Genomic DNA, 19,078 nt, shown 5'->3' with positions numbered 1-19,078 from the left:
CTGTGCTTCTGTGTGCACTGAGCGCAATGGCATGCACGTTCACTTCCTGCTTCTCCCGGTTCCCAAGGACAGGAATTAGAGCACCCCTGTTAAGAGCAAGGCCTTTTGTGACCCAGACAAGCCCGAGTTCAAATCCCAGCTCTGATGGTTTCTGCCGTAGGTGCCGGAGCAAGTTACCTGACCTCTCTGAACTTCAGATGCCTCACCAATAAATTTGAGAAAATAATTCCTGCCTCGTGGGGGATTTATGAGAAGTAAAAGGGATGGGCCATATAAAGCCACAGACGGAACCTCGTTCGTAATATGTGTTCAATTGTGGTTAACTTTTGTTAATTTTGGTTAGATGTATTACCTGCTGTTGCTTTATTCCATTTCCTGGTCACATTCTCAGAATGCTAGACTTCAACCCCCCTGAAAACACTTGGCAAACAGCAACATGTTGTTCATGTGAGGGGAGTCCTTGGTTCTGTTGCTCATGCTGCAGTCAGGGAATGTAGGGCTTGCTGAGCAACATAGACTCAGTTCTGGAGAAGGTCAGTGGTGAAGGAGGAGAGCCCTTGGGCTGGGAGGATTTGTCATGGTGTCTCCAGCCTGGATGAGGGGTGGAGAGGTGGACACAGGTAGATGGAGGCTGTCCAGTGAGAAATGTACATGAGAGTATGAAGAATAGGAAGCAAGGCGAGAAAGAATGCAGGACATGGGGGGCTAGTCAGGAAGCACAGACAGCCTGGGCCAGGACATGATCAAACTGTATTTTCATTCATTCTTCCATTCTTTCGTCCAACAGTTACTGAGCCTCCGTTATGTATCCCATGCTGTTCCCTGTGCTGGGAAATAGCAATGAACCAAACTCCTCTTGTCTCATGTTGAGGTGGGGCGTGGAGGAAGAAATGTTCAAGAAACAGCAAGTTGGGAACATCAGGACTTGTTAAATGCTGTGTGTTTATTCAGTCCTGCCTGCATGCCTGGTCCCATCCACGTAACCTTCCACTGCCATCGCCAGTGGCCCGTGGTACTGAGTATCTGTCTTTTACATCTTCGAAAATGGGGACTCGGCAGTGTTATCAACTTCCCCCACTTTAGGCTGGTCTGGGAGGGCTGTAGTTTTGAGAACTTGTATTCTTGCCTGGGAGAAGGCTTGCTTGCTCTCTTGCATGTTGTCTGCTCTCAGGTTATGGCCCAGGTAGGAGGGCCCAGAGGGAGGAAGTGTATTTATGCTGTTATGACTGAGACCCACTCAGCTGCCCGAGCATCAAGGAGGTAAAAAGTGGAGATGGGAAAGGAAAAGAAAAAAGGAGGACACATGTAGAGCAGAGGGAGAAAATGGGGGGCTTTCTCTTCCTACCACGGTCTGTCTGGCCAGCAGCTCCCTTCCCCCCGTTCAGTTTTCAGAGATACACCTCCTATTTCTAACGAGGGCACTGCCTGGAGCGCCTTGCAAAATCGTGTAGGCAAAACAGCTACTGAGGCTGGTGGTACATTGACCTACATCCTGACCCCATCGCAGCTTCACAGCCATGTGGCAACAAGCAGGTTGTATCATTTTCTGTGTCTCAGTTTCCTCGTTTGTAAATTACCGGTAAAAAGATAAAAATCAAGCTCCTGACTCGTACTATGTCAGGGGTGACGATATATATTAGAACTAGAGGCAAGCGCTAAAATAGTTGTTATTGGCATTAGATTTCACTTTAAAGTGTCAAAACATCCCAGCTAACCATGGCTTTGAGTCTTCTCTTGAAGCTTAAGAAGGCTGGAGACCTTTTGAGTGGGGACGTCTGTTTTAGGGATACAGGCTTCCTTTACGTTTCGCTCAGCTTGCTTGACTGGCATTCCCAAGGGGGTCTCATGGTCCATAATGACTGTCCCAGCACTGGTCATATCTGTGCATGCCATCCAGCAGGCAGGAAAGAAGCAGCGATAAGGCAGGGCATGTCACCTTCCTTTAATAACACGTGTTAGACATTTCACCATCTGTTCCCCTTGGAGCACGTTGTGGAAAAACATTACTGCAGGGCTGTTGGCAGCTGCCATCTAGCTGCAAGGGAGCCTGGAAAAGTTGGGTTTTTATCCAAGGAAACCATGTTCTCTGCTAACATTTTGGAGCTCTGCCACTCGAGAGAACAGATGTTAGGGTTACAGTGAACATTCCCTATCACATGGGTTGTGCCCAGACTCGGTTGTGACTAGAATTGGGTACCCAAAATGCATCTTCGTGGGACCCACCCTCAACCTATTACTTGAGGATCTCTGAGTGTAGGCTGCAAGAACATGGGCATTAAAGAAATCTGTGCAGGTGATTCGAGATAGTGGGGCATGTTTGGAAGCCGCTGCTTGAAGGCACAACATAAACAATGGGGTTCTCTATATCCTTTTACTCTTTGAAAGATAAAGTAGCACTATAGGAATTAAGATCTTGGGATTGTTGATTCTCATCATAACTTCTCTTTTTAGTCTTTTGACTTGCACCTGGGAATTAAGATTTCTTCATTTTTCTTTGCTTTCCCTTTGTGTCTTGATAATGTTACTTCTTAGGTCCTTAAGGTTGGTTTTGGTAGAATTATCTGTGATGAAACCCTGGTCCTGTTCAGAGTTTCCGTAGATGAATTTGAAAGTCTTCATCTTGCTGGCGTCTTGTCTCAGCGTGGTCTCCTGGGTCCACATTTACCATGAGATGCTGACTTCATACCCATTACAGTATAAATGCTTTCTCTGTCTCCATCACTTGGTGTCTTTAAAGATTTCAGTGAAGAAGCCATAGAAGCAAACAAGAAATGTCAGTTAGTGGCGAGTGGCATCAAAGTAGAAGTCTCCCTTCGTCACGACACTTTGCGATTACAAGCGCCAAAGCTGGTCCTGACACCCTGTCAGAGCACAGCGCCTCATAACCAAGGATGTTGTCATCCTCTCTTGTTGCACTGAAACTTCTCTGGGGTATGACAAGTATTTCTGAAAAGTCTTCTGTAATGATGCCAGGCTGTCAGCCGAGATATCTGGTGATGGAAACAATGGGCCTTCGCCAGTCCCTGTGCCCACTTATCGTTCCTAATGATGTGGCCTTCAAATAGCTGTCCATTTTATTCTTGCCTTTCTCTGTTGTCAGGGCAGTGCTGTTTCAGCAAGGCACTGGTTTCTGTGTGCCATGGAACTTGGAGCAGAATAATCCTCTTTGATCTCCACTCGGGCCAGCGTGCGTATGGCTCTGTGTATTTTTCTTGCCTTTCTGGTTCTGGTGTATTCTGAGAGTCTGCTCTGGTGCAGCTGAGAAGTCACGGAACTTGGAATCCAAATTCCTGAACAGGAATCTTTGCTTTGTCAGTCACTAGTCATGTGAGCTTGGGTGATTCAGTTACCCTCTTGTAGTCTATTTCATCCTTACAAAATGAGAGTTATAATATGTTCTTCCCAGTGCAGTTGTAAGGCCGAAACGAGATAGCGGCTGGGAAGCTAATTCTGCAAGAGTGTCACATATACTTACTCTGGGTGGTCCACTTTCCTAATGCTGCCTAACACACACCTAAAATGTAATGGCTTAAAACAGTAGTGATCATTTTATTAGCTCTCTGTTTTTTTGGGGTCAAGGATTTGGAAAGGGCTTGGGTGAACAGTTCTGGTTTGGGGGTCCCTCATGTAGTTGCCATTAGTTCGTGGCTGGAGCTGAGCAGCGAGGGCTGGAGCAGTGGGCTCTGACCCAGCATCCTTCTTTCCTGTTGTAGACTCAAGGCCTCTCTGTGTCTGCCCCTATGGCTGGTTTGGGCTTCCTTACAACATGGCGGCCCCAGGGCAGTCAGCTGCCTCCGTAGCAGCTGAAGACTAAGTACAAGTACTCCAGTGACCAAGATACAACAGAAGCACGTTTTATGACTTGACCTCAGAAGTCACACAGTATCACTTCTGCTGATAGTGTAATCTGTTAGTTGAAACTGGCTCAAAAGCTCACCCAGTTTCGTGGGTAAAAGGATACACATTTCTCATCTCTCAGTGGGAGGAATGTCAAGCATTTGTGGATATACTGTAATATGGCAACAATTAATATTGTTATTATGGGAGATCAAGTGAATCGTACTCTCTGATGTGAGACCACCATTAGGGAAGTATGTCTCTCCTTCTGCACTGTGCTTTGAGCTTCATTTCTTAGTATTAATGTAATAGTAATAAAAGTTAACATTTACTCAGCCTTTAAAGTAGATCAGACACTATGCTAAAATTTACATAAAATATCTCATTCGGTCCACACAGCAGCATACTTTGTTTTACCCATTAGAAGGCTGCTAAGAAAGGTTCAATAATTACTTCAAAGTCATACTGCCTGGAAGAGGCGGAGGTCAAATTTAAACCTAAGCAGTTTGCTTGTAGAACCTGTGCTTGGAACCATTGCACTCCCGCTCTGTGAATTAGAGCGCCCGGGACCCACACTTACAGCCCCAGTCTGGCAGGTGCCCCACCTTGAAGGCTTCAGGGTGACCAGGCATGATGGAGGTCATCTTTCCCTTGGGGGCTACGGTAGCCCTGTGAGGGATACTCATTTCTCAGTAGGTTGAGGCAAGGGTATGTCTGTTCTTATAAAAGAAGTTCTGTTTTAAATTGCCTTCCAGATTGTGACTGCATTTGTTAACTTAGTAGAGGTGTACTGTTTTACGTTAGGCATTATGTTTATAAAACTTGACATCTTGCAGCTTCGTTTTCTGGGCCCCTAACTAACTATACGGTATTTCGATCTATTGTTTTTACTTTGAGGATTTTATGGAATAACTCAGCAGTGGAGGGCTTGCCTGCCATCCTCCCGTATGCACGTTGCTCTTGGAAGATGCTGTTGCAACATTTGGATTCAGATTTCATTAGCTTCATAGGCGGTCTTTGGGGCTCCTTCAAGGATGTAAGTCTGCTAAAATATCTTCCCTAAATGTCAGGCCTTGGAATTAGGGAATGGGTACAACTGGAAGAAACTTAGTAGGATTTTCTTACGTGTTGATTTTCAGGGAACCCTAGCTCCTACAGCGGTAACTTAGGTTACCTCCTGTCCCCGAATCTGGTAATTACTGTTTCACACCAACTTATCCCCCAAACCCAATGGCTTCAAGGAACGAGCATCTATTTGTCGTACAGTTTATGAAAGTCAGGAATCTGGGGGCAGCTTAGTCGGACGTTGTGTCTGTAGTTTTCTCGTGGGGTTGCAGTTAAGATGTCGGTGGGGGCTGTGACCATCTGTCAGCTTGACGGGGACCTGCTTCAGAGACGGCACAGAGGCATGGCTGGGACCTCAGTCCCTTAGGGTTGCTTGAGCGTTTTCACATTGTAGCAGCTGGCTTCCCCCCCAAATAAGTGCAGAACAAGGCAGAAACCACAGTCTTTTTTTTATGATCTAGCATTGGATATCATATACCGTTACTTCTGCCCAGTGCTATTGTCATACAGACCGACCCTGATACAGCATAGGAGAGATTATTCAAGGGTTACACAAGCTGGCAGGGATCTTCGCAGACAGTCTTGGAGGTGGCCACCTCACCATGACAGTGGCAAGGGGCCCTGTCTCCTGCAGTCTCTTGTCTGTGCTTCCCCTGGAGCAGTCCTGCCTTGATCTCTTTTCTATATTGTACTCTCTTACTATATTTTATTTCTAAAATGTACCATTAAGAACAACAAGTAAAGGTACAACCCTCTCGTGTTAAAGATGATGAAGCTGAAGTTGAGCAAGATAAAGGATCTGTCCTAATTTTACACAGTTGCCACCAAGGCCGAAATAACGAATGATTCCAGTGGTTCATTTCCACGTTCCTGTGTCTTCTGCCCTCTTGTATGGGAGGAAGGCGAAGGAAGCACCAACGTTTGACACAGCAGAGGGAATTGGGCAGCTCCGAAAGCCCTCTTTTCAATAGTGGGGGAAAGGCTATCCCAATCCTTACTTGAAGGAGAGTTGGGGATAAGGGCAGAAGGAAAGAAACTGATGTGTGACCTTCCAGAATATTTAAGGCTCAATACCGTGAAGGTGGTGGACCCTTCAGCATACTATAAACTCTTACATTAATAGTAACACTACTGATTTCTGATACATCTCTCCTACTTCCAGGATGCCAGGCTCCTGTAAGATGATGAATCATCTCAGTTATCTGTCCAGATTTCTGTGAGTTGAGAAATTTTTACCCCTTCTTTATAGATGGAGAAACTGAGGTTCCATTAGGTGCTAGTGTATCTTGAAAGATGGGGAGGCGTTTGTTAAGTGAGGTGAAGGACTAGGGCATATTAAATCGAGGGCACATTACGGAAGCAAAGAAACCCAGCAAGCCATCCAGCTTGGCCGGGCTGGGCTTTTGGTGAGAATGATGCTAAACATGTCTGCTTTCACTTTGTGAGCAAGTGTTCGCTACGTGTGTGAGCTCCTGGACTCTTAATCATCCTAAATTTATAGCTGTGGAAGCTTGGGCTTGGTGAGGCTACATGGCTAAAAAGTGCAGGTCTACATTATAAATCTTTTTTGTTTTTAATTGTGGTACAGCAAAGCCACTTAACATGAAATTTACTCTCTTAAAAAAGAGATGTGTGTTTCAGTAGTGATAAGTATATTCACACGGTTGTTCAACAGATCTCTAGAACTTTTTCATCTTGCACAATAAACTATATCTGTTAAACAGCAACTCTCCCATTTTTCCCTCCCCCTCCCCCCAGACCCTGACAACCACCATTCTGCTTCCTGTAAATGTGTCTACTTTAAATACTTCATATAAATGGGGCCAGACAGTACTTGTCTTTTTTTTCTTTTAATGTTTTATTACTTATTTTTGAGAGAGAGACAGAGTGTGAGCAGGGGAGGGGCAGAGAGAGAGGGAGGCACGGAATCCGAAGTGGCTCCAGGCTCCGAGCTGTCGGCACCAGAGCCTGACGCGGGGCTCGAACTCACAAACCGCGAGATCATGACCTGAGCCGAAGTCGGACGCTTAACCGACTGAGCCACCCAGGCGCCCCCAGCCATCTGTCTTTAACAAGTCTTCCAGGGAATCCTGATGAGAACCTTGAGTTAGAAGGTGGCCAGGGTAAGGACCCTTCTTCCAGTAGCCAAATTTGGTTCTGGCTCCAAGGTATTATGAGTTTGTAGTATTCTCTTTGGACAGAGTGTTTTTTGCCACAGGCTTTCTTTTTTTTTTTTTTTTTTTTTTTCAACGTTTATTTATTTTTGGGACAGAGAGAGACAGAGCATGAACGGGGAGGGGCAGAGAGAGAGGGAGACACAGAATCGGAAACAGGCTCCAGGCTCTGAGCCATCAGCCCAGAGCCTGACGCGGGGCTCGAACTCCCGGACCGCGAGATCGTGACCTGGCTGAAGTCGGACGCTTAACCGACTGCGCCACCCAGGCGCCCCAACCACAGGCTTTCTTTGACCAGCTAAGGGCCAGAGCCCAGGTGAGCTTTTCTAGAAAGCTTCAGGAAAATGTGGCCAACTTTGAAGGTCAGACTTTTTTTATTTTTATTTTTATTTTAAAATGTTTATTTTTGACAGAGAGAGAGAGAGAGAGGGAGAGAGAGAGACAGAGCATGAACAGGGAAGGGGCAGAGAGAGAGGGAGACACAAAATCGGAAGCAGGCTCCAGGCTCCAAGCTGTCAGCACAGGGCCTGACGCGGGGCTTGAACTCACAGACCGCGAGATGATGACCTGAGCTGAAGTCGGACACTTAACTAGCTGAGCCACCCAGGTGCCCTGATGGGCATCTTTTTCAAAAAAAAAAAATTTTACTTCTTGTTTGTTTTTAAATATCTTGGAGTAACTAATATCCATATTAATTAATATCCATATTAATCCATATCCACATTAATTAAGCAGTTAATAGCCAACATCAGTATATATAGCTCTACTGTACCTTTAATTTTTTTAATGTTAATTTATTATTTAAAAAATTATTTTGAGTTTATGTATTTATTTTGAGAGAGAGAGAGAGAGCACGAGTGGGGTAGGGGCTGAGAGAGAGGGAGAGAGAATCCCAAGCAGGCTCCGCACTGTCAGTGCAGAGCCCAACATGGGGCTTGAACTCGCAAGCTGTGAGATCATGACTGAGATCAAGAGTTGGATGCTTAACTGAATGAGGCACCCCATTAATTTATTTATTTTTAATGTTTCTTTATTTTTGAGAGAGAGAGAGAGAGAGAGGCAGAGAGAGAGGGAGACACAGAATCTGAAGCAGGCTCCAGGCTCCGAGCTGTCAGCACAGGGACCGACACGGGGCTCAAACTCACGAACCGCGAGATCATGACCTGAGCCGAAGTCGGACGTTCAACCGACTGAGCCACCCAGCTGCCCCAGTACTTGTCTTTGAGACTAGCTCGTTTCACTTACCATGACGTCCTCAAAATTCAGTTATAGTATGAGACAGGATTCCCTTCCTTTTTAAGGCTGAATAATATTTCACCGAATGTATAGCCCACATTTTGTTCATCCGTTCATCTGACACTGGACATTCAGGTTTGCTCCCACCTCTGGGTATTGTAAATAATGCTGCAGTGAACGTGGGTGTGCAAATATCTCTTTGAGACCCTGCTTTCAGTTCTTTCGGCTATATACCTAGAGGTGGGATTGCTGGATCATATGGTAATTCTATGTTTAATTATTCCAGAGAACACCATATTCTTTTCCACAGCAGCTGTACCATTTTATCCTCCCAGCAATGGTGCACAAGGGTCTAGTTTCTCCACATCCTTGCCACAGATTGTAAATCTTTATGTATCTGATAGTCTGCTTCCTCTGCTGGGGAAGTTGACTGCAAAGTGATCACCAAGGACTTTGTAAGAATACGTTGTGTGGCTGTTTCTCCCCCCGCCCCCACCTCTGCCTCCCTGTGCTGTAGCACCTCTGGCTTAGTGCAATGGTAAGACACACCTGAGACGGAGTTTCATGTGCGGTCTATGAAGGTGTGCCTTTGGGACCGGCGCCTGAAGGCTCTGTGGGGTTTGTTACAGGTAGCTGCCCCAGCAAACAATTCTCTGCAGGGAAGGTAGTTCCTGGCAATACATACCTCATTGAAGGGGCATTTGGGCCGCATATCATGGCGTGTCCACCATGCTTAGGTGATTGCAGTAGCTTCCTGACCTTTCTGCTTCCAGCTTGCTTCTTCTGCCGCCCTCCCCGTGCACCTGCACACAGACATGCTCTGTTCTCAACGGGCAGCTTGAGTGATTCTTTAAAATAGAAATAGGATTGCTTCACATTCTGTGTCTCCCTCTCTCTCTACCCCTTGCCTGCTCATGCTCTCTCTGTCTCAAAAATAAATAAACATTAAAAAAATAAAAATAAAATAAAAAACTAAAAATAAGAAAGAAGTAGGATCATGCCATTTCTTAGCTCTGAACCCTCAAGTGGCTTCTCTTTTCACACACAGGAAAAGCCAAGTTCTTCCAAATGGCTGTGAACTCTAGAAGGTCTTCCTCACCTCCTGGCTTTCTTCTTGTGGACTGGTTGCCATGCAGCCTGGCTCCCTCTTTTGCTCCAGGCTATTTCCCCAGCACCTACAGTTGAGTCTGGCACATAGTAGGTGCTCAAGTCTACATTTGCAGAATGGTTGCAGGTTTGGCGAATGTGGGTAGGCTTTTGGCTCAGGCAAGTCAACCTTAGGTAGGGGTGTAACACACACCATGCGTGGCAGGTTCGTTTGGGGCTGTATTCAGACAGTGCACCTGCTCCAAATCCTGGTTAGACTTCTGTTGACTCACCCTAAAAATCAGTCTGCCCCTTTAATATGTCTTCCCCAAAACATTTGGATTTCTGATCGGGTGAGGGTACTCTGTTCTTTGTAACACAGGAAAATCCTAAAGTGGACCAGAAATATGCAGGATGGAGAACGCCTGGTGGTTCATTCGTTTGTTGTGCATTTATTAGGCCTTGGCTATGGAGAAGGTGCTCGAAGTCCCCAGTGCAGGGGTGGCCCTTCCTGTCCTCATCCTTGGCCCTGTAGCCCCCGTGGTTCCACCTGCCCTTCCTTGCTGAGCCCCTGACAGCTTGGGTCCCGTTACAGTCAGGAGATGTCTACTTTTATTTTTAAATGATTTTTAATTTTTTGAATGTTGACATACCTTAGGAGGTGTTCTACCTTTATTTTCTACAGGATGCAGATAATTTTGTCTTTTGAGTCCATGGGTTTTTGTATTTAGAGAAAACAGAGTTCGATCACTGGCTTCCCAGAAGAGTAGGGATGTCCTGGAGGTTTGTAAGATGATTTTAGATGGCTCGTTAGCAATACATTGGTTTCATTTTAATAGTCACATATGTCACAGGGTGGTATGGGTTTCACAGTAGGACTGTGAATTCAACCCCTCGGTTTGCCACTGACTGGCTGAGCCAGAGACACTTAGCCACCCTGTGTCGCTCACTCGTCATCTTGAAATTTGGAAAACGCTGGATGTTAGGAAGACTGCAGAAATCCCCCGATCCATGCTTTCGCTTTCCACGGGTACAGTTAGCCGTGGTCAGGCTGTGGTCTGGAAGCAGATGGTCCTCCTCCTGATGATTCGTCAAGTCAGTGGTAGCCTAACGCTGCGTCAGAATGCGCACGTCATTCACTCATTTCATCTCTGCATGTAGCAATTTTATCTTCTTCCTTCATCACAGGAAGAGTGAGTACAAGACAATATGAGACTTAGGCCACATTTATATAACTTATTATAGTATGTTGCTATAATTATTTTGTGATTAGTTACTGTTGTTAATCTCTTACTGTGCCTGATTGATAACTTCCACTTTATGGTGGGTATGTATCTGTAGGAAAATACATAGTATATTATAGGGTTCAGTACTATCCAGTTTCAGGCGTCCACTGGGGGTGTCTTGGAAAGTATCCCCTGTGCACTATTGTATATAGAAATTCTACACTGCTCTTAGACAGGATTCACCAAGGATCAGAGAGGTTACGTTACTTGCACAAGGTCGCTCGGCTGGCCGGAGGCTGAGCTGCAGCCACCACCCAGCTCTCCCAAGGGGGTTAAAGCACAAAGATGCTGAACAGCTTTTCTTTATGCTGTTGAGGCATTTGGTGAACAGCATTACTTCACGAGGTGCACCTTCTTGCCCTCACTTGTCTGCGTACAACAAGCCAGTGGGGCGCCCATTTTTATGTCCATTTTACAGACAAGCCAGTGAGGCTCAGGGACATTGAATGAATGCTCCTCAGTCACAAAACAGTAGCTTAGCCTTGATGTTGCAGCTCAGACCAGATCTCCCCATGAACCTTCTTCCACCTCCGTTTCTAGCTGTGTGCTTCTCCCCAGCTGCCTGTCCTCCTGGAGTCCTGCCTCCCCGCCCCTTGCTCCCCCACCACACAATCAGAACGTGGGCTCAGCCTGAATCCTCACAGCACATTGTTGAAATGGGGTTCCGCCCTCTCTCCCATCGCACAGTCTCTCTCGCAGTGTTGCTGGGGGGAAGCACAGGTGGGCACAGTATCAATTACTTCTGCTGGGGCCATACCTTGCCTGCCGTCCCTTAATTTTTTCCTATGTTTCTTTCGGGATAGCGGGAACTTTTTCCCTGCGTCCATATTTGAGAAGACAACCCTGTGGAGATTTTTCTTGTGTGTGTTGGGGTTGGGGGAGGGGAGGCCAGAACACAGAGAATGTTCTTTTTCAGGTTCTCTTGAAGGCTAACACACAGTTACAAATCCCAGGTGGCCCTGAATGTCAGGAGTGACAGTTGCTCTGGTCCAGTCACTGGAAGGCCCTCTCCTCCCTGAAGCTCGCTGGTACCCTTTGGCCTAGATGGTGCAGGTTGCTCTAGGCTGCGAGGACTCTGATCTTGTCAACATAGGATCCTTCCCAGTGTTTGATGGGGTAGTCTGGTGAGCTGTCTTTCTCCCTCTTCTCTTCATCCCGGGGGACTGCTTCACCTTTCCATCCAGCTCAACATAGTGCCTGGCATATCAGGGACCCCAGGAATGCCCATGTCATGCCTGAATCCTTCTTATAAGTCCTAAAAGTTGATGTCACTCACTCAAACCTAGTTCAGCTAATCATGTCTTCAGGGGCAGCTTGTGGATGTGCTGAGTGCCAGATTCAGGACTAAAGGGAGTGAGCACAAAGCTTCGTGGGCTTCCTCAGAAAGAACTTTTGGTCCATGTGTCTGAGAACTTTGTCAAGCGACTTAAAGTTTATACATACAGCTTCTACATTCTCAAGTTTGTTACATTGGTGCTCTCCTGCCTTTTTTTTTTTTTTTTTCTTCTTCAGCTTAGGGATGGGCAGTTTATCTATGAATGCTTCAGAGTCCTCTGTGCTTCCCTTCCAGCCACCGGGACCAATGTGAGGCTATGAAGGGTCACTGGAATTGGTCAGGCCCTGGCAGGAAATCAATGGCACTCTTGAAGGAGGCAGGAAGCGTTTAAGGCAGCACAGACATGCGAACTGGTGAGGGTGGTGAAGCCACTAGAACCCCTGGGCCTGAGGGATAGGAGGCAGGTGGCCTAATGGAGCCCAGCAGAATCAGAACTCAGGGGGAGGGTTTCTGACAGGTGCAGGGGATCTGATCTCTCCTTCCGCCTGCCCTCAGGCCTCCCAGTGGCCAAACTCCACCAGAAACCAGAGGCAGTGGGAGCCCAATTATTCAGTCTGTAAACGTCAGGCACTTAGGCACAGAGCAAATTGAAAGAGGGTAAGAGTGAGTTTGGAGGCACAAATTAAGATCATCACCCCAGCCCAGTCTGAGCTTTGTGACCAGTAAAGGTAAGTATGACATCTATATAAAATGTAAGCAAGTCTTGATGACTGGCCTGTGGTCACCCAATCTGATATTTTAGATGCTTCACTTTGATGGGATGAATGTCCAAGTAGTTTGGCCACTGGCCATCTTTTTTTTTTTTTTTTTTTTTTTTTTTTTTTAGTTTAGTTTATTTTATTTATTGAGAGAGAGAGAACACACAGGAGGGACACAGAGAGAGAGAATCCTAAGCAGGCTTTGCACTGCCAGTGCTGAGCCGGATGTGAGGCTCAAACTCATGAACCGTGAGATCATGACCTGGCTGAAACCAAGAGTCAGATGCTTAACCGGCCGAGCCACCCAGGTGACCCTGGCTATTGGCCATCTTTAAGTCACCACAAAGAGACACTTGAAACCTGGGCTTTGTAGCTTCAAAACCAAGTTATCATGGTGAGACCATATTTATGGCTCTGCTCTTTCAAGGGACGTTCATCCCTGTCCCCCTACTCTCTCTGCTCTGAAGCCTAACCGCTGACCCATTCTTGGCATTCACTCCTACACCTACAAAAGCTGGGACCACCCAGAACTCTTCCAAGAGCATGTTCACAGTGCTCCAATTTTCTGCCTTTCTTGGTAGCAGGGCCTTGCTGCTACGGCTCCAGATGATGAATTTATTCATGGTGGCAGGTGTATTGGATGAAACTAAAGAGATTGGAAAATTATGTAAAATGTTTGAGAATGTGCACGCTCGTGCTTTCATTTAATGGGCCCATTTTAAAAAGCCCCTGAACCCTGAAGCCAAGACAAAGTTTGATATCTCAGAGGCCGCATGTTTAAATATTTGCAATTGCAAAGAGCTTGATTCAGCGTGCTTTTATCCATTCTTGTCCCCTTCCTGGTTATGTCTCCTGCGTGCAGGCATTTTCCTATTCATTTCCTTCGTGATTTAAACGGTGATGGTTGCATCCGCATAACAGTCTTTCATCCCAAGTCTTTTGGAGATATTATCCAGAGATAAGTGATGGTGTCTTCTCTTCATTTTACAGGTGGAGAAATTAAAATATGCATAAATTAGACTGAGTCAAGGTCGGGTTGGTAGCTTGTGGGTCTGAGTTTCCCTGTACCCTCTCTTTTTCTTTCTAAAAGCAGGGTTTCCTCACAACAGCCCTGTGACCTTTTGGACAGGGTAATGCCATGTTGGGGGGCTGCCCTGAGCCTTGTAGGGGGGTCAAGCAGCATCCCTGGCCTCTGCCCACTCAATGCCAGTAGGCCTGCACACACCAGGAGTGACAGCCAAAAATGACTCCAGACACTGTCAGATGTTTTGGGTAAGGCAGAGGGGGATGAATTTTGCCTCCTGTGGAGAACCATTGCCTTCCAGCAGAGTAATTTAAGATCCTGGACACCAGAGATTGTGAGTTCATTGGTCTGAGGTGGGGCTGGGGCACAGGGTGTATTTTATAAACCTTTCAAGTGTTTCTGATGTACTATCATGGTTAAGAATGTCTGCTCCAGAATTCGAATCCCATCTAAGCCTGAGTAAACTTCCCCTGGTGATATTGCGGGGGGTGGGGGTCCGGGGGGGTGGGGAGTGTGGTAAAGTAGGCCTGGGAACCAGAGGTCATTATCCTGAAAGCCTGTAGGGGAGCAACCAGGATATCAGAACTGCTTTTTTATTTTTATTATTGTTTTTTAACTTTGTATTTTGAAGTAATTATAGACTTTTAGGAAGTTGCAAAGGTAGTACGTAGGGTCAACAGAACTGTGTTTTGAACTGGCTGATGAGAATAATGGGGAGTCCAGAAGCCATGCCATGGGGAGAGGGCTGTGAGTAGTTCTGAAGGTGGAGAAGGCACCTCTGGAGGCCCCTCTCTTAATTAAGTATTGGGTGCTAGAGGGAACGTGCTCGTTCTGCAATACTCCCAGGACAGAGCAAGCCTGGGGTGGCTGTTAGGAGGCCGGTTTCAGTCCAAGGTGGACTGTACTTCGGCAAAAGGTACAACGTTGAGAGGCGTGACCCCTCTATTCTTTGAGCTGTTGTGAGAGGCTGGATGGCTTTCTGTAGGGGCTGCCCTAGAACAGGGTTTCCCAGTCTTTGTCAAGTTGCTACAGCACACAGGGTAGCCGTGCCTGAGGGGCCAGCCCTGCCTGGTAAGCCTTAAGACCTCGCTTCAGGACATGAGTGACTTTGTCCCCTGTAAGTCACTGACAGCACACCAGGGTGCCAAGGGGACCCCATTTGGGAAGCCCAGCTCCAGAGAACATCGTCGCTATGATTGGAAGGCTGTGTGCCAAGCGCCATATTTGTTCCACTCTTGGTATTGTTTCCTTATGTGCTCCATGACCTCCTGCAGGACGTGCGTCATGGCCCTTGTGTGACTGTGAGATTCCACACCTTTCCCAGGGTCACCCTGGGCTAAAGGAGGAAGCCAGGATTCCTTTCCGGAGCCCGAGCTCTTAACTGCTCAGATGAGATGCCCCATAAAGTCCCCTTCACTTCTCCTGTCTTAAGTTCTTGGAACGATGTCCCAGCTAGCGCCCTTATAGGTGTTCATTGGTGTCTTTGCCTGGTCAGGCTCCCCTAACCTGAGTCATCTTGCGAGAACATTTCCCAGCTCTGAGCCATCGCTTCTCAGTCTGAGATCCCTGATGGTCACTGCTTCCTTTCAGGGTGTATTTCTTTCTTCTCTCATGTGACCAGTTGTCATTGTCCCCCAGCTTGGAGGCAGGGGACGCACTGTTTGCCTATGTGAGCCGATTGCCCTTTCTGTCGTCCCCAAAATGTAATTGAAAAGAGCCTTAATGGTTTCCAAATGATGATAGCTCCATAAACCGATTAAAAAGGCCTTAATAAAACTCTCTCAAGTTATTTTCCACAGCTGCAGACTATGCCCTTTGTTTTCTAATGATCCCAACAAGAAATGAGGGTGGTTTGTATTTTTCATGTGGTCTGGAACACCAGGAAGGCCCTCTTCCATCTGTTTAACTGCTCGCCCGGTTTTCTTTGCTTCCCAGACAATCCACGTTGCTATTGTCTGTGCCGGATATAACGCCAGCCGCGATGTCGTCACCTTGGTCAAGTCTGTCCTGTTTCACAGGTAAGCGCGGCCATTGTTCTCTGCGGGCTTGTGCGTGGGGCCGGGGCGCGTGGCTCGTGCGTGTGATCCATCCGTGTCGCTGCCTGCCTGCACACTTCCTCTGGAGAGAGTTAAAGAAGGGCAGCATTTCTCAGCAATCACTGAAGCTGCTGTGAAAATATGCTTTTTGTCTGAAACCCTGGGGAGATTATTGTGTTAATAATGTTTAACGGGAGCAGTTAGGTGCTGTCCCACAACGTTTAGGATTATAGCTCTTAGACCTAAAGGGACCTTCAAGGACACTTCAGATTTGAGGCTTCCATTTCTTCATTGGCTTCCTCTCCCGACAGTCACCAGACCTCTCTGTTTACACATCCCTGTTGACAGGTTGTGTTATGGACTGAATTGTGTCCCCCTAAAACTTATCTGCTGGAGCCCTAGCCCCTACTCCCTCAGAACGTGAGCTGTATTTGGAGATTGGCCTCGAAAGAGGTAATTCAGTTAAATTGAGGCAATATGAATGGACCCTAATCCAGTATGACTGGTGTCCTACTAAGAGGAGATTGGGAGACAGACTTATGCAGAGGGAAGACCCTGTGAGGACACACGGAGAAGACCCCCCCATGTACAAACCCAGGAGAGGGGCCTCAGGAGAAACCAGCCTTGCCAGCACCTTGATCTTGGACTTCCAGCTTCCAGAACCATAGAAAATAAGTTTCTTTTGTTTAAGCACTCCCAGTCTGTGGTATTTTGTTATGGCAGCCCTAGTTAGCTCATAGAGGTTGCTTGCTGTATTCCAGTTGTAACATGTCCCATATCTGGGCATTTCTAACAATTGGAAAGTCCTGCCTTACATTAAACTGAAATTTTCCAACCTGTATATAATGTGTGTGGGTCCTCGTGGATCCCCATGGAACTAGCCACATAAAGGACAGGTTTCTCCTCCACCTGGAAGTGATTCTGCTTCTCCTAAGTCCTCTCTTATCCAACTTAAACTCCTGCCATTTGCTTCTACTTTTTTACAGGACTTTTCTTGTGTGCTTTTTTTTTTTTTTTCACTATTTTGATTGATTGATAGATTGATAGACCTATTCAGGGTGTATCCAGAATTGAGTTTGTAGTTCTAGCCAGTATCCTTGGCTCTGTTCTAACATTCTTACCAAAGGTTTAGATAAAGCTTATTCATGGCTGTGGCCAAGATGCAGAAGGATCTGGGCAGTATGAATAATCACGAGAAGCTCTTCGATCTCAACTGAACAGAGATCAATGTCACGTTAATGCCCGACTCTAGCTGTCAGTGCTGAGGTCTGCATAATCTCCCTCCTGCACTTGGCCTCCCAGTCCCCAAAGATCCAGCCTCTCCAACACCAGGTGATACTTTAAAAAGGCAAATCTGATTTCTTCAAACCTTTTCTTGGCTCCTCCTTGTGGACGGGAGAGAATTAAACCTCTTCACCAGGCTCTATCTAGACCATCAGGACCTGATGTGATTCTCTCTCCTCCCCTTGCTGATACTTCACTCTCCAGAAACATTGACCTGTTTGAATTCCCACCCTCTCCCTGCCTGTTGTCTATTTGTCCATTTCTCACCTCCTCCAGCCTCTTCCTCCTCCCAGCCTGGCAAACTTCTTATCCTTCTTTTTCTTTTTCTTTTTTTAAAAAAAAATTTTTTTTAACATTTACTTAATTTTGAGAGAGAGACAGAGAGAGAGAGAGATCAGGGGAGGAGCAGAGAGAGGGAGACACAGAATCCGAAGAAGGCTCCAGGCTCTGAGCTGTCGGCACAGAGCTCAATGCGGGGCCCGAACTCATGAACCATGAGATCGTGACCTGAGCTGAAGTCGGCCGCTTAACCAACCTAGCCACCCAGGTGCCCCTCCTTATCCTTCTAACAGGAGGCCCACCTGTACCTGTTAGTCTGGGCTGGGGCTCCCCTTCTCCCAGCCCATAATACCCTGTGCATCTTTCTGTTACTGGACTTAGTACATTGTATTTTATTTCTGTATTCATGTTGTCTTTTGTAGTCGAATATGGGACTTCTGGGGACAGCAACCATGCCTTATATTTCTGTATTCTCAGTATCTTAGCAAAGGACTTCACATGTATTAGGTGCTCCATGAATGTTTACTTGTTTAACAAGTGAATCTGGGGAACTTCATTAATAAATAACCTGAAGATAAATTTATTCAACCAGTTAACTAATAGATCTAGCTCAGACCTGGTTCAGCTACACATTCATGCCACTCTACAGCTGAGTGATTTTCAGCAGATCATTTTAACCCTTTAGACTTTCATGCTTAGGTTACTTACCTTTTGCTGTGAATCAGTTCACACCGATATTTATTAGATTGAAGACAAAATTTATTAGCTCAACTGTTTAAACTGAACTCACCTGGGCGGGTCTTTTGGTGGGTGCCCTGATGTGCCTGTAGTCAGGTAGCAGGCCCACAAAATGTCAGATTCCCTGATCTGCACCCAGGAGCAGGAGATTCCCTGCCTTCCTCCCTGCTCAGTCCCTGCCCTGGAGTGGGGAAGGGGGAGCACTGAGTAACCAACAAGTAGAGAATGAGGTCGGCTGATGGGAGGGGCTCTCCGTTCCCTCCTCTTACCTCTGCCAGGTTGGTATTGGAATTTCAGTTGCTCCTCTCAGGAGGAAATGGGAATACCAAATAAAGATACCAATAAAGCCCCAAGTGGGGCTCCACCTCATGTCTTCTGACTTAAAGTGAGATACCGTTTCTACACCACCATCACTCCTGTGCGTCGTTTGAGACTCCTTGTGGTTCTTCAGCCTTCATCTGCTTGAAACCGGGCATTTTGTCCCATAAGCACTGAATTAGATGAGTGGTTCTCAGCCGTTTTGTGTTTGTTTCTTGTCACCAGTAAAAAACTTGGGTCCCTCCCTGATTGGGGGGAAAAGCCCCCCTGTTAAGAGAAGAGTATTCGCATGATTACAGACAGTCAAATGTGCTGCCTCTCAATTATGGCTCATGTTAAAGCCATAAAAATGTTTTGTGTTGCTGGGTGTAAATATTATCGCTGTTGCTTCGCTACAAATCAAATAATTCCAGTAGTTGCCCAAACCCTAAGGAATCCCATTGAGTGTAAACTTTTACTCCTACGGTAACTGCGCAGCACAAAGATGTTACATTTAAAAATAGCAATAGATTTATAATTGGCTGCCAATGGCATGCCGTGCTTTGGTGGCGGCCTGGGGATTTGAGAAGAAAGCAAATTCTTAGTATGCGTTAGGAAAATTCTACACCCCACGTCAGTGAGGACTTGATCTTCACCCAGATGACCACTTAAATCCCTCCCATCCTTGAAATTCTACAATGA

General features: G+C 46.4%; 1 protein-coding gene across 4 annotated transcripts in view; it reads left to right on the top strand.

The window, feature by feature from the left end:
- LARGE1 (LARGE xylosyl- and glucuronyltransferase 1) overlaps window positions 1–19,078 on the top strand; it is a 543,301-nt gene that overhangs the window by 245,997 nt on the left and 278,226 nt on the right. For all 4 annotated transcript variants that reach the window (XM_045467269.1, XM_045467268.1, XM_045467270.1 and 1 more), the window contains one exon: window positions 15,678–15,760. In XM_045467269.1, coding sequence (XP_045323225.1) covers window positions 15,678–15,760 — 83 coding nt within the window. The remainder of the gene's footprint in view (window positions 1–15,677; window positions 15,761–19,078) is intronic.

This window comes from Leopardus geoffroyi, chromosome B4, assembly GCF_018350155.1.
Source record: "Leopardus geoffroyi isolate Oge1 chromosome B4, O.geoffroyi_Oge1_pat1.0, whole genome shotgun sequence".
Classification (NCBI taxonomy): Eukaryota; Metazoa; Chordata; class Mammalia; order Carnivora; family Felidae; genus Leopardus; species Leopardus geoffroyi.
Note: the sequence above shows the minus strand (reverse complement) of the source record. Positions and strands in the feature narration are given on the sequence as shown.